General features: G+C 42.0%; 1 protein-coding gene across 3 annotated transcripts in view; it reads right to left on the reverse strand.

Moving 5' to 3' along the window:
- The window catches only part of dmtf1 (cyclin D binding myb like transcription factor 1), a 41079-nt gene extending 23569 nt beyond the window's left edge, over positions 1 to 17510 (reverse strand). For 2 of the 3 annotated variants that reach the window (XM_008121461.2, XM_003227988.3), the window contains exons 1-5: positions 17380 to 17510; positions 3866 to 3982; positions 2426 to 2548; positions 1334 to 1428; positions 157 to 271 (exon numbers count right to left, since the gene is read on the reverse strand). In XM_008121461.2, the coding sequence (XP_008119668.1) occupies positions 157 to 271; positions 1334 to 1428; positions 2426 to 2548; positions 3866 to 3974 (442 nt within the window). In that variant the 5' untranslated portion in view covers positions 3975 to 3982; positions 17380 to 17510. The other variant, XM_062981810.1, reaches the window with a different exon arrangement.
- Positions 17511 to 17891: the final 381 nt, after the last annotated feature.

Consider the following 17891-nt stretch of genomic DNA (forward strand, 5'->3'; position numbering starts at 1 on the left):
TATGAACCATCGGAAAGTAAAGGGGCCCCTTTCTCAGTCACCCATGTGGACAATTTTGGATTTTGGGATGAGGGACACTCAACACGAAATTCGTTTTGATATTATATTTTATTGCATATACAAGCATGTATAGGAAGCAGATGTATGAGAACTTACCTTTGTTTGTTAAAGAATCCTTATCTTCTTTGGTCGTAAACCAAGCTTGGCTAACTGCTGATACTTCTTCATTGCTTAGAGAAGAAATTTCATCCAGTTGTTCATTCTGGAGAATCTGGGGAAGGTAATTGAAGAGTAGTTCTCCTGACTGGCATTCACTGTCATGAAGTACACCAACATCATGAATTATGAATGCAGATACTTTATAGTCCTTATATGATGAATTTGATTATACTAGAATTTCTGTTGATTATATCAAATCCAAACAGCATTTTAGATGACATGCTATCTTGAGAGTGCAGAAAGCAGATTTATGAAAGTTAGTTTTTTATTTAATTGTGTTATTGGACACCCGATATACTCCTGTATAAGTGTAGACATTTTAGTTCAAAAAAACCAACAACCTCCAAAACCTAGGTCAACTTATCAACTGCCACCCCTTAGGTGTCATTTGTGCTGTCCCCTCTCCACGGACTGGCTTTTGACTTATCAATAGGTCATATCAAAATCCCTAATTTTGGCTCCAAACCTGCCTTTGACTTATACATGAGGTTAACCTATGCATAAGCATATATAGTAGTTAGCTTATTTCCTTGTGTGTGCCCTCATCACTTCAATAATTTTTTTAGTACTTCTAGTTACAGTTATGCATATAAAACGTCCCATCCCTTCCAGTTGAGTATATAGGGTAATGTAACTGCATGCATGCAATATGTGACAAGAAAACATTTTTGCCTCAGAACGTAAGTGCATTCATATTTACTGATTGAACAAAATACTGAGAATATCAACAATGGTTGATACCAGATCTATGATGGCAATTCTATTTTAATTTCACTGACCTAGAGAGGGCCAAAATAGTTTAAACATGTGGGGTATTTGGAGATATTTACTTGTGGGAGTGATGAGACAGTGGCACAGCTCCACCAAGCTCCACTAGGTGCCTCCACTCTATATTATTCAAACTCTTCAACAGTCTGGTTCTATATTGCTGGAGCTGGCAGAAATTTTTACCAATGGAAAACTGATAAAGCTACTATGGCAGTGGGTTGGACTAGATGATAGCTTCTAGTTCTATGACTAGTATTCAATTACTCTTATTGTTTAGAACAAACATGAAACACACAGAGAATCATAACTACAGACTGCTGCAAACAGCTTTCAGACTCTAATATACCTGGATCTGAGTTACAGTTCCTTCATTATCCTCATTGTCAGCTACTTCAGTGGTAGCAGTCATAGTCACCTCAAAGCTCTGGTCACTTTCTGAAACTTATACAAAAAGTAAACCTGTGATTAATACAGTGCTTTCATCTTTGTTACCAGCATTGCAGATTATACATATATTAAGCCTTCAATCCTTAATGAAGATTAAAATAATATTTTATTTTGTATAGCCATGAACCTTATTGCTCTTAAAAATTAAAATTGATATATTTAAAATTTATACATTACAATCCTAATACAATTAACAAGAACAATCAGATTATACAAGTCAGCTAAAATCAGGATGGAAAAGAAACTATTCCTATTGTTTCATTTACATAAGAGAATGTTTAAAAATGCCGGCTCTAGCAGGTGAAGACCTTGTCTGAGCCATGCCTTCTTGGAACCACAGAAGGTTATTTAGAAAACAGGTTAGCTTCTCCCAGCATGAGCCTGTAGGGTTTGATGTATGTTTGCCATAATTCGGTAGGAGACTTCAAACACATGCACACACACTTTAGGTGTTTTTTTGGTTTTTTTTAGCAAGGGTTAATCTTTTCAGAGTAAGTTTGACGAAGACCTAGAGACAATTATTTCCTGAAGACCATTGTCAAGAGTCCCTTCCCACCACTTGAAAAATATTTTATAAAAGATGGTGTGGTCTCAATTTATATAGATGGTAATCCTGATTTTTTTGGTCTCCTCTTTCATATAGAGGATGAAGGACTTTTCACAGACTGTATTCCCCAAAGTGAGATTTTCCATTGTAACCATATTTCCTCATCAGATCTACTGTCATGGCTAATTCCTTCAGACCAGACAAAGATATTTACAGGAGCTTCTGCAAGACCAGCAGCATCTCCATTTCCTGTTTTCGTAAGGTACCAGACAACATTCCACTAGAATCATTTTTATCAACATCGTGGTAGACAAAACCTCTCTCTTTTGCTTATCCACTACTGTATTATTAGAAACTGAACCCTACCTTTGCTAAAAGTGGGAACACCCACATTCTTTTATAAGAGTATTTATGATTAGATTCCTCCAATTAGCAGTGACTTACTTGGAACTGCAACAACAGAAATGCACGGGGTTGTATCATCCATACTCTGGTCATCTTCAGATGATAAGCAAAGCCTTTTGTGAGGAGGTTCGATGCTGTCTTCAGAATCTATTTCATCTGCCTCTGGATATACACACGCGAGAAAGTCAGAGAAAATCATAAGGGATTTGTGTTTTGCATTTTGTCGAAATGTTTATTGCAAAGTAATGTATGTACATCCAAATATCTTCTATAGCGAGGAAACTGAGGCCTATAGAAATGTGTTTATTGGGAGATGCCAATTTCATTAAATCTCTGCGTTTAGAAACAATGGTATCTTCTGCAGATAAGCCCAGGCTAACTCATGCATACATCCAAACACTGGTTCTTAACATAAAAAGCCTATTTTGTTGTATTCAGCAAATAAGGAACACCTCCCTCATTAATGGTTTCTATGACCATAGACATTATATTATGCTATCAAATTACATATATTTCAAATAATGTGCAAGTGACACTGAAACTCAAATGGATTCTCTGCCAAAGGCGCAAGGCGAAGAATTTCTTATAAGCCTGAAAAGTCTGTAAAGAACCTGGACATATGTGAGTACAAGATCCACAATGACTGTTTTAAAATTGCATTCCTTTAGGCAATGTGTCTTATACTAATTCCTCAGCCAAGAATTTCAGAAGACACATATGGGACATTCACAATTCAAGCAGCATACCGGAGGCCCATGAGCCTTGTCACTATTCTGCCTGGGGAAATTTAATTAACGAGGCCAACTTGTCTTTTAAGGGAAGACTAGAACTTGGTAGTAGAGTATATGAAGGCAATCTCCTGTTCAATCCCTGGCAACTTTGTCTTAGAGCAGTGGTTCCCAACTTTTAGGCCTCCGGGTATTTTGCACTTCAACTTCCAGAAATCCCAGCCAGCTTACCAGCTATTAGGAACTGCAGGAACTGAAGTCCAAAACACCTGGAGGCCCAAAGGTTGGGAACCACTATCTTAGAGTGTTGGGAGATGCAACCTGAAACCCTAGATAAAGCTTTCCAACATGCAATCTTATGTGCATTGAAGTTCAACTCAGCTGGTGGGCAAAACATGAAGAAGGTGAAAGAAGTGTCATTTGGGGAGGATTTCAGTCTTAAATGTCAGCTAAGAAATCCATTCATTCATTGCTGGGCTAGTTGGAGAAAAAAATCTGCCCTGATCTAGGGCAGCTTCCTAGAATGATCATTAATTTTCTTACTGAGAAAGTTCCACTTTTCCACAAACTTCCACGGAACACTGAAGTTCCCCAGAGCAGCCTGAAAGAACTGTACTGTTTTATAATAAAGACTCTTGCACAAATTGCAGCATCAAAATCTCCAAAGAAGATCCCACCAAATTTGATGTGCTAGTTAATTTTAGTTGGAAATAACATAGGGAAAGAATACAGTCAAAAAGGTTGTCTGTACCATCTTGAGGGCAGTGAAGAATAAGGTTCCCTTCGGTATCTTGGGTCAAAGTCACAGAATTCACGGTTTCTACTGTCACTGTGTCAGATTCTTCTTCAACTGTGCTCATACTCAAATCTAAATGAGAACAAATAACAGATCAGATATTTTTATTTTAAAGCTGTTGTTCTAACATTCTGACCACATTCTTGTGTACTGAGGTGGTATATCTTATATAATTATCCTGGTGTCAATATATGACTTTTTGCAGTATCAACATAGTGTGCCCCAAATTATGATTGGCAAGTGAAAACAGAATCTTATAGCTGATGTGCAGACCTACATAACACACACAGATACAGATTCCATTATGTTGAATAATGGCAATGGCCCTAAAATGATGGCAATGACCTTAGTCAAAAAACCCAACCCAATAAACCTGGGTCAACTTATCCAAGGGTCAATGTGGGTACTGTTCTTAACTCTTAACAAAAAGGAACCATTCCCTTCCCTGAGTGGAATGGCAAAAGCGTAATTCTTCTCAGAAGAATCTAAAAGAAGCATTGGCCCGCAGCAATATCTCTGCTGGGGCTCTTCTTCTGACCTTTCTGAATGCCTGAGGCAATTATGGTAGCAGCTAGGGGCAGATTGGAAAAAAAACTGGGGGGAAATGGAAAAAATGGGGGAAAAACAGGCCTTCCTATCTCTAATTGGTACTTTACTCTCTGTGGAATATCCCCCAACTTATCCACAAGTGATTTAAAAATCCATAATTTTGACATCATAACCTGCCATAAGTGAAGTTGACTTCTACACGAGTATATATAACTACTGCATGGCATTAAATTTGCTATACAGCAAACATAGGGAACATGAAAGCTATAACATAGGTCACAAGTTAATGTGATTATACCTCACAAAAAACCCCCTAACCTCTGCATATACCAAGGTATTACTTTAAAGAACAATATGAATTTAAAACTATGGGTACATCTACATCATATAATTAATACAGCTTGACCCCACTTTCAATGTAATGCCTCAATGTTATGGAATCGTGAGAGTTGTAGTCTAGTGAGGCACTAGCACTCCTTGGCAGAGAAGCATAAAGACCCTACAACTACTATTATTCCTTAGAATTGAACCATGGTTGTTAAAGTGGAGTCAAACTTATTTATTTATTTATTTATTTATTTATTTATTTATTTATTTATTTATTTATTTACAGTATTTATATTCCACCCTTCTCATCCCGAAGGGGACTCAGGGTGGATCACATTACACATATAAGGCAAACATTCAATGCCTTGACATAGAACAAAGACAAAGACAAACGCAGGCTCCGAGCTGGCCTCGAACTCATGACCTCTTGGTCAGAGTGACTGGTCTCAGCTGGCTGCAGCTGGCTGCTCACCAGCTTGCGCCACAGCCCGGGCCTTGGCACTGAGAGTCAGGCAAATGCTGCCTGGTAAGCTTTGCAGAAAGGCTGCAGACGATCTATGATAGATTGTGGAGGGCAGGTGGGGTCTGGAAGAAAGAGGGCTATGCATCAACGGGATAAAGGGCATCAAAGCAAGTTTAAAGATTGTGTGTTCTGCTGTGATAAATGAATGAGGTGTACCACTGAATGTCTAAGAACAGATGTGTGCAACATGGCGTGTACGCAAGAAAAAGTTGAATTAGAGGTATGATTCAGAGTGAAAGGGTGTAAAGCTCTTGTGTGATATTTGGAGACAATCTTCCTATTAACTGGAAGAAATCTATCTGGTAGAATGGCTTTGGTGTGCCATTTTGTGAAGCCTTGCCCTAAGATTCGCAAGGGTCTTTCAGCTTAGACCTAGAAATTTTGTCTTTCTGTAAAATTTGTGTTTTGTGTGTGATCACAACTCTATTTGAGGAGACGATCTGTCAAAGATTATCCAGTAATACCCATCCATATTTCTCAAGTTGTCATTCAACACCAACACGGCAGTTTTCTAGTGCCATGATCCAAAGGGTTCTCTGTGCTGAAAGTTATGAAATTCTCCTGCAGTTTCTAAAATAGCCAGCTGCTCATGTGGATCAAGGCTATGAACCACAAATCCCTCTAAAATATTGCTAGAGGCACTGGGGCAGGCTAAGCTTGCTCAGAAACTAAGGTTCACCTGAAGCTTTAGACCCGTGGTTCCCAAACTTATTTGGCCTACCGCCCCCTTTCCAGAAAAAAATATTACTCAGCGCCCCCTGGAAAGGTGGGTGTGGCTTAGAGGGGTGGGCGTGGCTCCTGCTCAAGAGGGCGAAGCTGAGCCTCTCCCCTAGTCCAAGATGCAGGGCTGGGAGAGGGAGGTGGGAGGGGCCACCAAAGGGCGGCCAGGACTGGAATGGGCGGAGTTACGAGCTCTGAAGCAGGGCTGAGCTTCTATCCCTGTCCTCCAGCGCCTGCCAGGACACAGGGGGCGGGGCTATAGGAGAGGCCAGGCCTCTTCCCAAGTGCCTGACGGGGCTGAACCTTTATACCCTGTCCCCGTGTTCTAACAAGTGCCTCAGGGGAGGTAAACAGAGGCTCAGCCCTGTCTCGCGCTCTTGGGAAGAGGCCCCGCCCCTAGCCCCACCCTTTAGTCCTAAAAGGCCTCTCAGGAGAGTTATAGAGGCTCAGCCCTGTCTCGGGCTCTTGAAAGGAGGCCCCACCTTCTTCCCTAGCTCCGCCCTCTGTATCCCAACAAGCGCCTCAGGAGAGGTATAGATTCTCAGCCCTGTCTTGGGCTCTTGAGAAGAAGCCCCACACACACTCTTCTAGCTCTGCCCCATGTCCTAATAGGTGCCATCACCGCCCTCCTGGATCACTGCAGCACCCACCAGGAGGCAGTAGCACCCACTTTGGGAACCACTGCTTTAGACTGAGGATCACCCTAAGTCTGACACGACTTGAAGGCACTCAACAACAATCCTAATTAAATTGACTATCTCATCAGCCAGAAACAGACCCACACTTCCCACTGAAATACTGGCAAGTTTATGTTGGTTAAGACTGTTAATTTTAAAGATTGAAGTATTCTTTCATGTTTTTTGCACTACAAATAAGATATGTGCAATGCGCATTGGGATTTGTTCATGTTTTTTTCAAACTATAATCCGGCCCCCAATAATCTGGGGGACCATGAACCGACCCTAAGTATAAAAGATTTGAGGACCCTTGCCCTAGCTGGATTTCTTGCACAGGGCAGGGGGTTGGATTCAATGACACATAAGGTTTCATAAGGGCTGGTGAACTTCCTCTTACCCTCCTTTGGAAAAACCTCTGAATTGCCTCGGGGTTAGGAATCAAGGCTGCCCAAAAGAAACAGAAAGACTTCACTTTTACAATCTACTATAATTATAGTGAAATATCTCTATTTTGTTTTCATCATATATGAAAAATATTAATAACTGACCATCCCAAAAAGTCCAGTGTGATCTTCCCTCTCTCTAGATGGATTTAGGATCAAAAATATTGAAGCCATGCTAACCATTTTAAGTTTTCAAGGTCCTATAATAGACAGTGCTATTAATGCAGATGGTAAATTTTGCAAGTTGAGCATGAAAGAGTTGGTGTTTGGGACAGAATGATTTACTTGAAGGTAGTAAAGGAAAAGGTAAAGGTTTTCCCGACATTAAGTCCAGCCATGTCTGACTCTGGGGGTTGGTGCTCATCTCCATTTCTAAGACGAAGAGCTGGATTCGTCTGAAGACACCTCCAAGGTCATGTGACTGGCATGACTGCATGGAGCGCCATTACCTTCCTGTTGAAGCAGTACCTAATGATCTACTCACATTTGCATGCTTTTTTCTTGAACTGATAGGTTGGCAAAGCTGGGGCTGGCAACAGGAGCTCACACCACTCCCTGAATTCAACCGCTGACCTTTCAGTCAGCAAGTTCAGCAGCTTAGCGGATTAAGCCACTGTGCCACCAGGGGCTCCTGAAGGTAGTAAAAAGTAAAATATACTTTATGGAAGAAAGTACCAGTATATGGAAATGACACCAATTTTCATTTTTGAGATACAACAGATCAAATGTGAGATATTTTGAGATATGATGTAGAAAATTATAACTTTGAGATATAACGTGGAAAATCAAACATAGAAATGGATCATTTTTCATCATAAAGTAAGAAATGGGCTCAGAAATGGCCTTACCGCAAATCCATTGCCTTTCAGTTGTGTTTACTATAAATCTTTACCCCAGGTCAGAATGGCCCATGGACATGGGAGTTGAAATCTAGCATATCTGGTGACCCCTAACTTAATGCATATTATAGCCATTTCCAAAATAAACAGAAAATTATTACAAAATATAAACAAAGAAATGATAAAAGATGGCCAGTGTAAAAACAAACTCAGCTGATTTTTAAAATTATTTTTCTTTAATGTTACTGATGGTTTAATTGCATTTAAGAATAATCTTTTGTATATTTAAACTATTTTCTGTTGTAATTTATAAATTGACCTGTCTCCCAATACTGAGGGGAAAGGCAGAATAAAATGAGTTTCTATTATTATTGTTATTCAGCATCAAACTCCAGTTAAGATAAGACAGACGAGACGTTCCAGAAATCAAGAAGACTGGGACTTTATTCAAGTCATGAAAGACAAGGTCAAAAATAGTGTTACATAGAATGCGTTTTAAAATCAGATGCGACAGTGACGGGTTTGCTTCTTAAAAACGACACTTCTCTAGCTGGTACTTCAATAAGAACTATATAAGAGTGCTTCTGGCGACAACCACAATCTGGAGTAAAGTCAATTCCAGCAACACACCCAAATAACAAACCTAGTATTTTAGAGGGAGTGTTACTTCACCCAGAATGTCAGCAGTGTATCAGCAGGTCTAATACACAAGTGAGATAACGTCAAATATTCATGCTACAATATCAGTCTTTGTATTGCCTTCAGAGTTTGCTGTTATGAGGGGACAATGGGATACAGATGTTTGGGGGATTGTGGGAGAGTAGTCCCATACCATTGGGACAAGGCGGGAAAGGAAATCATCACATTAATGTTGCTCAGCAAACATTACTTTAGAAATCCAGTCCAACAGTTAGATGTGGTGGCAGTGGTATGCAATACTGATGCATTCATTTCCCAAGGAGTAAACGCAGATTGTGAAGCCAACTGTTTAGTGGGCAGTGGATATAAAATGAAGAAACAAATTAGCAATTTATGGTCAAAACTTTGTTGGGGCATTATGTTAATGCAAAAACAAAAATAAAGCCAAAGCTGCATACATACAATTGCAAATGTAATTAGTTGTTTGCAAATACACACTAAGCATTTTTTCCTGATTTTTGATATGGTGGGTGTGAACTTACATTCCCATTACACAAGGCTGCAGGGCTGCTTGTTGCATAACACTATATAACAAAATCTGAAAAATCTTCTGTTCCTGATTTGAAAGCGATGTTACCTGTTTAATTGTGCGGTACTTACAGTACTTTTGAAAGGAGTTGTTATACTCCAAAAACTTCATTTTGTGGCTGAGTGTAGTACTATTATTTTCTTCAGTCTAGGAACTTTGTTTGTAATTTTCCTTAATTTAACCTTTCAATGTATAGATCGCAACAAATTGGCCCATTGCATTCATGGTATTCATAGCATAACAAAAGAAGAGGGGGGAAAGAAAGAAAAGAACTGGCAGTGCTACCTTACTCTTCTGTTCAAGAAACATTTCAGAGGCGTGAAAGAGGAGGAAAAGAGATGCCAGAATAACTGGAAGTGTGGAGAGTGAGAGCAGAATGTCTAATGTGGCATTATGTAATATGGAAAAGCAACAAGCAAGTATAGGATGACAACAGAGCAGAAGAGAGAGGAGGAGGGATAATGGACAGCATTACATTCCAACAGCTGATGGGCCAGATCTGCTGTTTACCTTTCAGTAAGATTTCAGTAAGGCCTTCGACAAAGTCCCCCATGACCTTCTGGCAAACAAACTAGTAAAATGTGGGCTAGACAAAACTACGGTTAGGTGGATCTGTAATTGGCTAAGTGAACGAACCCAAAGGGTGCTCACCAATGCGTCGTCTTCATCTTGGAAAGAAGTCACGAGTGGAGTGCCGCAGGGTTCTATCCTGGGCCCGGTTCTGTTCAACATCTTTATTAACGACTTAGACGAAGGGTTAGAAGGCACGATCATCACGTTTGCAGATGACACCAAACTGGCAGGGATAGCTAACACTCCAGAAGACAGGAGCAGAATTCAAAACGATCATAACAGACTAGAGAGATGGGCCGAAACTAACAAAGTTCAGCAGGGACAAATGCAAGATACTTCACTTTGGAAGAAAAAATGGAATGCAAAGATACAGAATGGGGGACTCCTGGCTCGACAGCAGTACGTGTGAAAAAGATCTTGGAGTTCTCGTGGACAACAAGTTAAATATGAGCCTACAATGTGATGCAGCTGCTAAAAAAGCCAATGGGATTCTGGCCTGCATAAATAGGGATATAGCATCTAGTTCCAGGGAAGTCATGCTCCCCCTCTATTCTGCCTTGGTCAGACCACACCTGGAAAACTGTGTCTAATTCTGGGCACCGCAATTGAAGGGAGATGTTGACAAGCTGGAAAGTGTCCAGAGGAGGGCAACTAAAATGATCAAGGGTCTGGAGAACAAACCCTATGAGGAGTGGCTTAAAGAACTGGGCAAGTTTAGCCTGCAGAAGAGGAAGCTGAGAGGAGACATGATAGCCATGTACAAATACGTGAAGGGAAGTCATAGGGAGGAGGGAGCAAGCTTGTTTTCTGCTGCCCTGCAGACTAGGACGCGGAACAATGGCTTCAAACTACAGGAAAGGAGTTTGAACATCAGGAAGAACTTCCTCACTGTGAGGGCTGTTCGGCAGTGGAACTCTCTCCCCTGGACTGTGGTGGAGGCTCCTTCTTTGGAGGCTTTTAAGCAGATGTTGGATGGCCATCTGTCGGGGGTGCTTTGAATGCAATTTCCTGCTTCTTGGCAGAATGGGGTTGGACTGGATGGCCCATGAGGTTTCTTCCAACTCTACTATTCTATGATTCTCTTTCCCCACTGACTTCCTATGCAAAGAGGGCCCATCTAACTTTAGAAGTAAGGCAGTCTGACACTCCTTTAACTGCCATAGTTCAATGTAACAATATTTGAAAATTTTTGTCCTTGTTCGAAAGTGTTATTTCCTGTTTATTTTCGATCTTCGTCGCTATGATACTTCATCTTGTTGATGGGAAGCTTCCCACCGGAGTGGAAATAATCTATCGGACATATGGCAAGCTATATAACCTCAGCAGACCGAAAGTCAAAACCAAGGTGACAACAACATCTGTTATAGAACTCCAATATACTGACGACAACGTAGTGTGTGTGCATTCAGAAGAAGATCTACAAGCCACTCTAAACACCTTTGCAGTAGCATACCAGAACCTTGGCCTCTCATTGAACATTGAGAAAACCCAAATGGAACCATCCAATCCCTCTGCAATGCCAAGAATACAGCTTAATGGTATAACATTAGAAAACGTTGACCATTTCTGCTACCTTGGCAGCCACCTCTCCACAAAAGTCTACATTGACGCTGAAATACAACACCGCCCGAGTTCTGCGAGTGCAGCATTTCTCCAAATGAAGCAGAGAGTGTTTGAGGATCAGGACATCTGTAGGGACACCAAGGTACTTGTTTATAGAGCTATTGTCCTACCAACTCTGCTATACATCTGTGAAACATGGACTGTGTACAGACCTCACACTCAACTCCTGGAAATATTCCATCAGCTTTGCCTCCGAAAAATCCTGCAAATCGCTTGGGAAGACAGGCGGACAAATGTCAGCATGCTGGAAGAAGCAAAGACCACTAGTATTGAAGCAATGCTCATACACTATCAACTCCGCTGGACTGGCCACGTTGTCTGAATGCCTAATCACGGTCTCCCAAAGCAGTTACTATAATCCCAACTCAAGAATGGGAAACATAATGTTGGTGGACAGGAAAAATTTTTTAAAGGCGGCCTCAAAACCAACATTAAAAACTGTGGCATAGGCACCGAGAACTGGGAAACCCTGGCCCTTGAACGCTCTAATTGGAGGTCAGCTGTTACCAACAGTGCTGCAGAATTCAAAGAGGCACTAATAGAGGGCTTAAAGTAGAAACGTGTCAAGACCACGTGGCATTATGTGGAAATATGGAAAAGCAACAAGCAAGTATAGGATGACAACAGAAAAGGAGAGAGAGGAGGAGGGATAATGGGCAGCATTACATTCCAACAGTTGATGGGCCAGACCTGCCACTTACCTTTCCTTCTCTTTTCACTTGGCCTTACTATACAAAGACTGTGCATCTGTAGAATGAATGCATTTTGACACCACTTTAACTGCCATGATTCAATGGCTATGAATCACAGGATTTGTGCTTTTATAAGGTCTTTAACCTTCTCTGCCCAAGAATGTTGGCACCCCATTAAAACAACAACACCCAGGATTCCATAGCACTGAGCCATGGCAGATAAAGTGGCGTCAAACTATATTCATCCTATGGTGTAGATACACCCAGAGACTATTTATCGACACCGTGAAACATTCCTTGGCATCTCTTCCTTCCAATCGCCTTGGACTCTTTCTTGGAATGGCTTTTGATTTTGGGGAATTGTAGTTCACCCGCATCCAGGGTGCACTGTGAACACAAATGTTGAGGGATCTGAACCAAACTTGGCACAGACACAACATGGACAACTTTGAATATAGGCAGGGTTTGGGGGTGATTGACCCACGATGTTGGGAGTTGTAGTTTATCCACATCTTTCCACATTTTCTAATGGGAGCATTCATAAAAACAAAAGCAAAGACTGACAGAGGGTGACTAAAATGATCAAAGGTCTGGAGAGCAGGCCCTACGAGGAGCGTCTTAAAGAACTGGGTATGTTTAGCCTGCAAGAGGGAAGGTTGAGAGGAGACATGATAGCCATGTATAAATATGTGAAAGGATGTCATAACAGGGAGCAGACTTGTTTCCTGCTGCTATGGAAACTAGGACACAATGGAGCAATGGGTTCAAATAACAGGAAAGCAGATTCCACCTGAACATTAGGAATAACTTCCTAACTGCAAGAGCTGTTCAGCAGTGGAACTCTCTACTTCAGATTGTAGTGGAGGCTCCTTCCTTGGAAGCTTTTAAACAGAGGCTGGATGGCCATCTCTCAGGGGTACGTTGATTGTGCTTTTCCTGCATGGCAGGGGGCTGGATGAGATGGCCCATGTGGGCCAACTCTATGATTCTGATTTATTTGTGACCACACATCTGGCATCGTGTTGCCATCTATGGAGACCAGTGACCCTAGGTATTTAAATTGAGTGGCCTTCTTTCATGCTTGTCCATTAATTTGTATTGTTTTTCCAGTTTGAAGACCATATTCCAGATACTGTTTTGGGTATGATCAGATGAAGTCCATTTCCACCGAATCTATCACTCCATGTCTGCAACGGCTGTTGAAGGGCTGCACGTTTTTGGTGGCTGAGTGCTATGTCATCTGCATATAGGAGTGTCCAGGGATGCATAATTTGACATAGCAGTGTCCATGCAGAATATGAATAGTAATGGTAAGAGTGCTGATCCCCCTCGATGGATTGTCACCTTGTCGTGGTGAGGGGGCTTGCGTGTTCCAGTGAACCTGCGGGCACAACCACTGGAGTCATGCACTCCCAGGAGTGGCCACAGGGGAGGATCCAGACCAAGCACAATCCGAAGACCCAAAGACCGCAACGGTGGAGCAGGCGGAGGATAACATGATACATGTTACAATGGCTGTGAAGGCGGAAGAAGGCTGCAACAGACTAAGAAGCCACTGTCGAAGCCACACCACTGCTGGGACCTCACTCTGTGAAGACTGTGTGTTGATCGACTGTGCACCGACCTCCACACATTAAAAAAAATCACACACAGGCATCTTCCAAGAAAAATACAAGAGACGGAAGACCATCATCCTTGAACTACGAGGGATCGCCTAAGGAAGGCTGATCCCTAATGCATGCCAACAGTGATGTTGAAGGATGGTGAAATCCCTGCAGGGCAGTGGACCGCTCTTGTTGTATTATTGTATAGTTGCTTTATCCATGTTACATAGTCTTCTGGTATTCCATGCAACCGTAGTGCTCATCAGATCAGGTCATGGAAAACCTGATCAGATGCTTTTTTGAGATCAAGGGTGGGTTGAAGAAGGAAAACCATTTCCCTGTTTTCCTGTTATTTCCCCCACCCATTTCATTGTCATGGAAACAAACCTCCTTTATGACATGAGAAGTGGGGAGGGGGAATAACCAGTACACTCCCATCTTCCCAAGGAAGCCAGAATGGCCCCCTCCCTGCTGTCCTTCTGACAGCTTTTATGTCAAGCTGTTTTTTTTCGCTTTGGAGGAGATAGAGTGGGGTATAAATAACTATAATAATATGAAACACAGAACCACCTTGGTAACTTTCCATTGTACATACATACATATATAAAATACAACATACACAGACATACATTATACACACACATATATATTATGGAGGAAAGATACCAGTGTGAATATATATATATATTCCATGGCAGTTAAGGCTGGAGCAAAGCACCCAGAGAGAAACGGTTGCTTGTCTCCATCAACAAGGATCATGAACAGCCAATGGGTGGATGATTTTTCCTCATTTTGTCATGTTGTTGCCATTTTCCTTTAGGAAAGGAGAGGGGTATCCTTCCCTTTGGAACGAAGGAGGAAAAGCTGGGGTTTGGAGGAGACATTGGGTTCCTCTGGAGAAGCCAAGAGAGAAAAGCAAAGGGATTCTGCCCAAGGGATGGATAGATAGATAGATATCAACTACTTCTGAGCTCCTGCTCTATTCAGGTTTGTTGGTTTGGTCACAACCCTGAAGGGTGGGCTTGATGGAAATCTATCTGTATATTTGGCAGGCTGGTTGGAGGAGGCAGACATTGCCCAGTCTTGGATCCAGGGTCATTCCTCTCAATGCCTCTCTGGGTCACAATGTGATTTTTAGCTTTGAATATGTTTCAATTGATTTTGACAGTGAACTTTTAATACTGTTGTTTAATTCTGTTATAAGGTAAAGGTTTCCCCCTGACATTAAGTCTAGCCGTGTCCAACTCTGGCGGCTAGTGCTCATCTCCATTTCTAAGCTGAAGAGCCAGCATTGTGTGTAGACACCCCCAAGGTCGTGTGTCCAGCATGACTGCATGGAGCGGCATTACCTTCCTGCCAGAGCAGTACCTATTGATCTACTCACATGTGCATGTTTTCAAACTGCTAGGTTGACAGAAGCTGGGGCTAACAGTGGGAGCTCATCCCGCTCCCTGGATTTGAACCACTGACCTTTCAGTCAGCAAGTTCAGCAGCTCTATGGTTTAAACCGCTGTGTCACCAGGGCCCCCCAATTCTGTCTTAATGTTTGCATATTTGTATAATTGTCTAAATGTTGTCATCATACTTTTAATTGTAAGCTGCTTTGAGTCTCCTTCGGGAGAGAAAAAGAGAGGTATAAACATAAATGTTATATTATGGAAAGATACTGAGTCATATATCTATATATATATCTATATATATAGATATACAGTGTTCCCTCACTTATTGTGGGGGTTACATTCCAAGGCCACCCGCAATAAGTGAAAATCACGAAATAGGGACACTATATAATACGTGTGGAGGAGAGCAAACCACTGAACACTTACTACAATGCAGTCTGTACTTTATTTTGGCAGTTACAATATACAGTACACTGGCAGAAAAGAAGAATGGAAGCTGAATAACCTTTTTATTTCCAACCCTCCCCTCCCCTCCCCTCCATCCCTTTATTTCTCCCCTTTCCCGTTTCCACTTTGCACACTGTAAAAACCCGCAAAACAGCGAAAATACCGCGATAAATGTGTACATTGATATTGAAAACCCGCAAAACAGCGAGGGAGTGAAAAGTGAACCGTGAAGTAGCGAGGGAACACTGTATATGGTTTTGATCTTTAAAGCCCTAAATGGTTCAGGCCCAACTTACTTATCTGACTGCATTGCCTTTTACCAACCTGCCCGATCATGAAGATGCTGCCGCCACTACCACAAATTTGGTTGGCGGCAACAAGAGAGGGCCTTCTCGGTAGCTGCCCTGGCCCTTTGGAACTCCCTCCCCATTGAGATTAAAACTGCCCCTTCCCTGTTATCTTTCAAGAACTACAGTAGAGTCTCAATTATCCAACATAAATGGGCCGGCAGAACGTTGGATAAGCGAATATGTTGGATAATAAGGAAAGATTAAGGAGAAGCCTATTAAACATCAAATTAGGTTATGATTTTACAAATTAAGCACCAAAACATCATGTTATACAACAAATTTGGCAGAGAAGGTAGTTCAATATGCAGTAATGCCATGTAGCAATTACCTTATTTATGAATTTAGCACCAAAATATCACGATGTATTGAAAACATTCACTACAAAAATGCGTTGGATAATCCAGAACGCTGGATAAGCAAATGTTGGATAAGTGAGACTCTACTGTAGTTGAAGACCTGTATTCAAGCAAGCTTTTGACGAATGAATTTAATTGCTAAGGACAACAATGTCAATTTATACTATTTAATTGATGAGTCTCCACAATAATTGTAATTGGTTTTAAATGTTTTTAATGCTTTTTTTTTACCTTACTTCTGAACGTTATTATGCTTTGTGTGATTTTCGTCTTGTATTTTATGTTTGGGAGAAAAGCGGGATATAAATAAAGATTATATATACAGTATATAGTAGTCTCACTTATCCAACATAAACAGGCCGGCAGAACGTTGGATAAACGAATATCTTGGATAATAAGGAGAGATTAAGGAGAAGCCTATTAAACATCAAATTAGGTTATGATTTTACAAATTAAGCACCAAAACATCATGTTATACAACAAATTTGACAGAAAAAGTAGTTCATTACACATTAATGCTATGTAGTAATTACTGTATTTACGAATTTAGCACCAAAATATCACAATGCATTGAAAACATTGACTACAAAAATGCGTTGGATAATCCAGAACGTTGGATAAGTGAGACTCTACTGTATATACATTGAGAGAGAGAGAGCGCTATGTTATTATATATTGTATATAATACGGAAAGATACAAAGGCGGATACATACGCGCGCGCACATAAACACACACGAGTAAACCCAGGATGCCTTCCGCTAGGCCAAAGGGAAAAGGAAAGGTTTGGCTAACTGCAGGCGGGATGGAACAGGAACGCGAGGCGGCGACGCAGCGATAACTATGAAAGGGATGAATGAGAGAGCGACATCCCTTGAATCCTCCCAACCGAAGCCGGCGAGGCGGAGGAGGGAGGTCCGGGCTGAGGGGGGCCAGAGAGACGACAATCTCGGCGCCCTCCCGCCGCCGCTCCTAGGCACAGGCCTTGCCAGCCCCTCTAGGCCCTGAAGCCACCTTTCCTGGGCCTCGAGGCGGCTTCCCGGCTCCGCAGAGGCGGCCTCCGCTCCGCCGGCAGCCAGGCCCCGCCGCAGCCCAGCCAACCGCCGCGCGCATTACTTACTTCCTGTTTTGGGTCCGGGCACTTGAGAAACCAGGATGGAGGCTCCGAAATACCAGGATGGAAGCGGCAGCCGCAGCAGCGCGGAGGGAGGAGGAGAAAGGGGGCGGGGCCAAGAATTAGGGGCGGGGCTTAGGACAAGCCAGCACAGCCCGGCCAGGAAGTGCCCACCACTTCCGCTTAGATGGCGGCGCCACAAATGTCGCGCGGAGGGTAGTACCGAGCACGAGGCGGGAACTAATTCCCAGCTGGTGTTTGTTGCCATTGGTTGATCCCTGTGCTTTCTCTGCTCCATACTTCGCCCTCCAGTATTCGTCCTTCGTATAGTTAATACAGTAGAGTCTCACTTATCCAAGCTAAACGGGCCGGCAGAAGCTTGGATAAGCGAATATCTTGGATAATAAGGAGGGATTATGGAAAAGCCTATTAAACATCAAATTAGGTTATGATTTTACAAATTAAGCATGAAAACATCATGTTATACAACAAATTGGACAGAAAAAGCAATTCAATAC

Source organism: Anolis carolinensis, chromosome 5 (genome assembly GCF_035594765.1).
Source record: "Anolis carolinensis isolate JA03-04 chromosome 5, rAnoCar3.1.pri, whole genome shotgun sequence".
NCBI classification, from domain to species: Eukaryota; Metazoa; Chordata; class Lepidosauria; order Squamata; family Dactyloidae; genus Anolis; species Anolis carolinensis.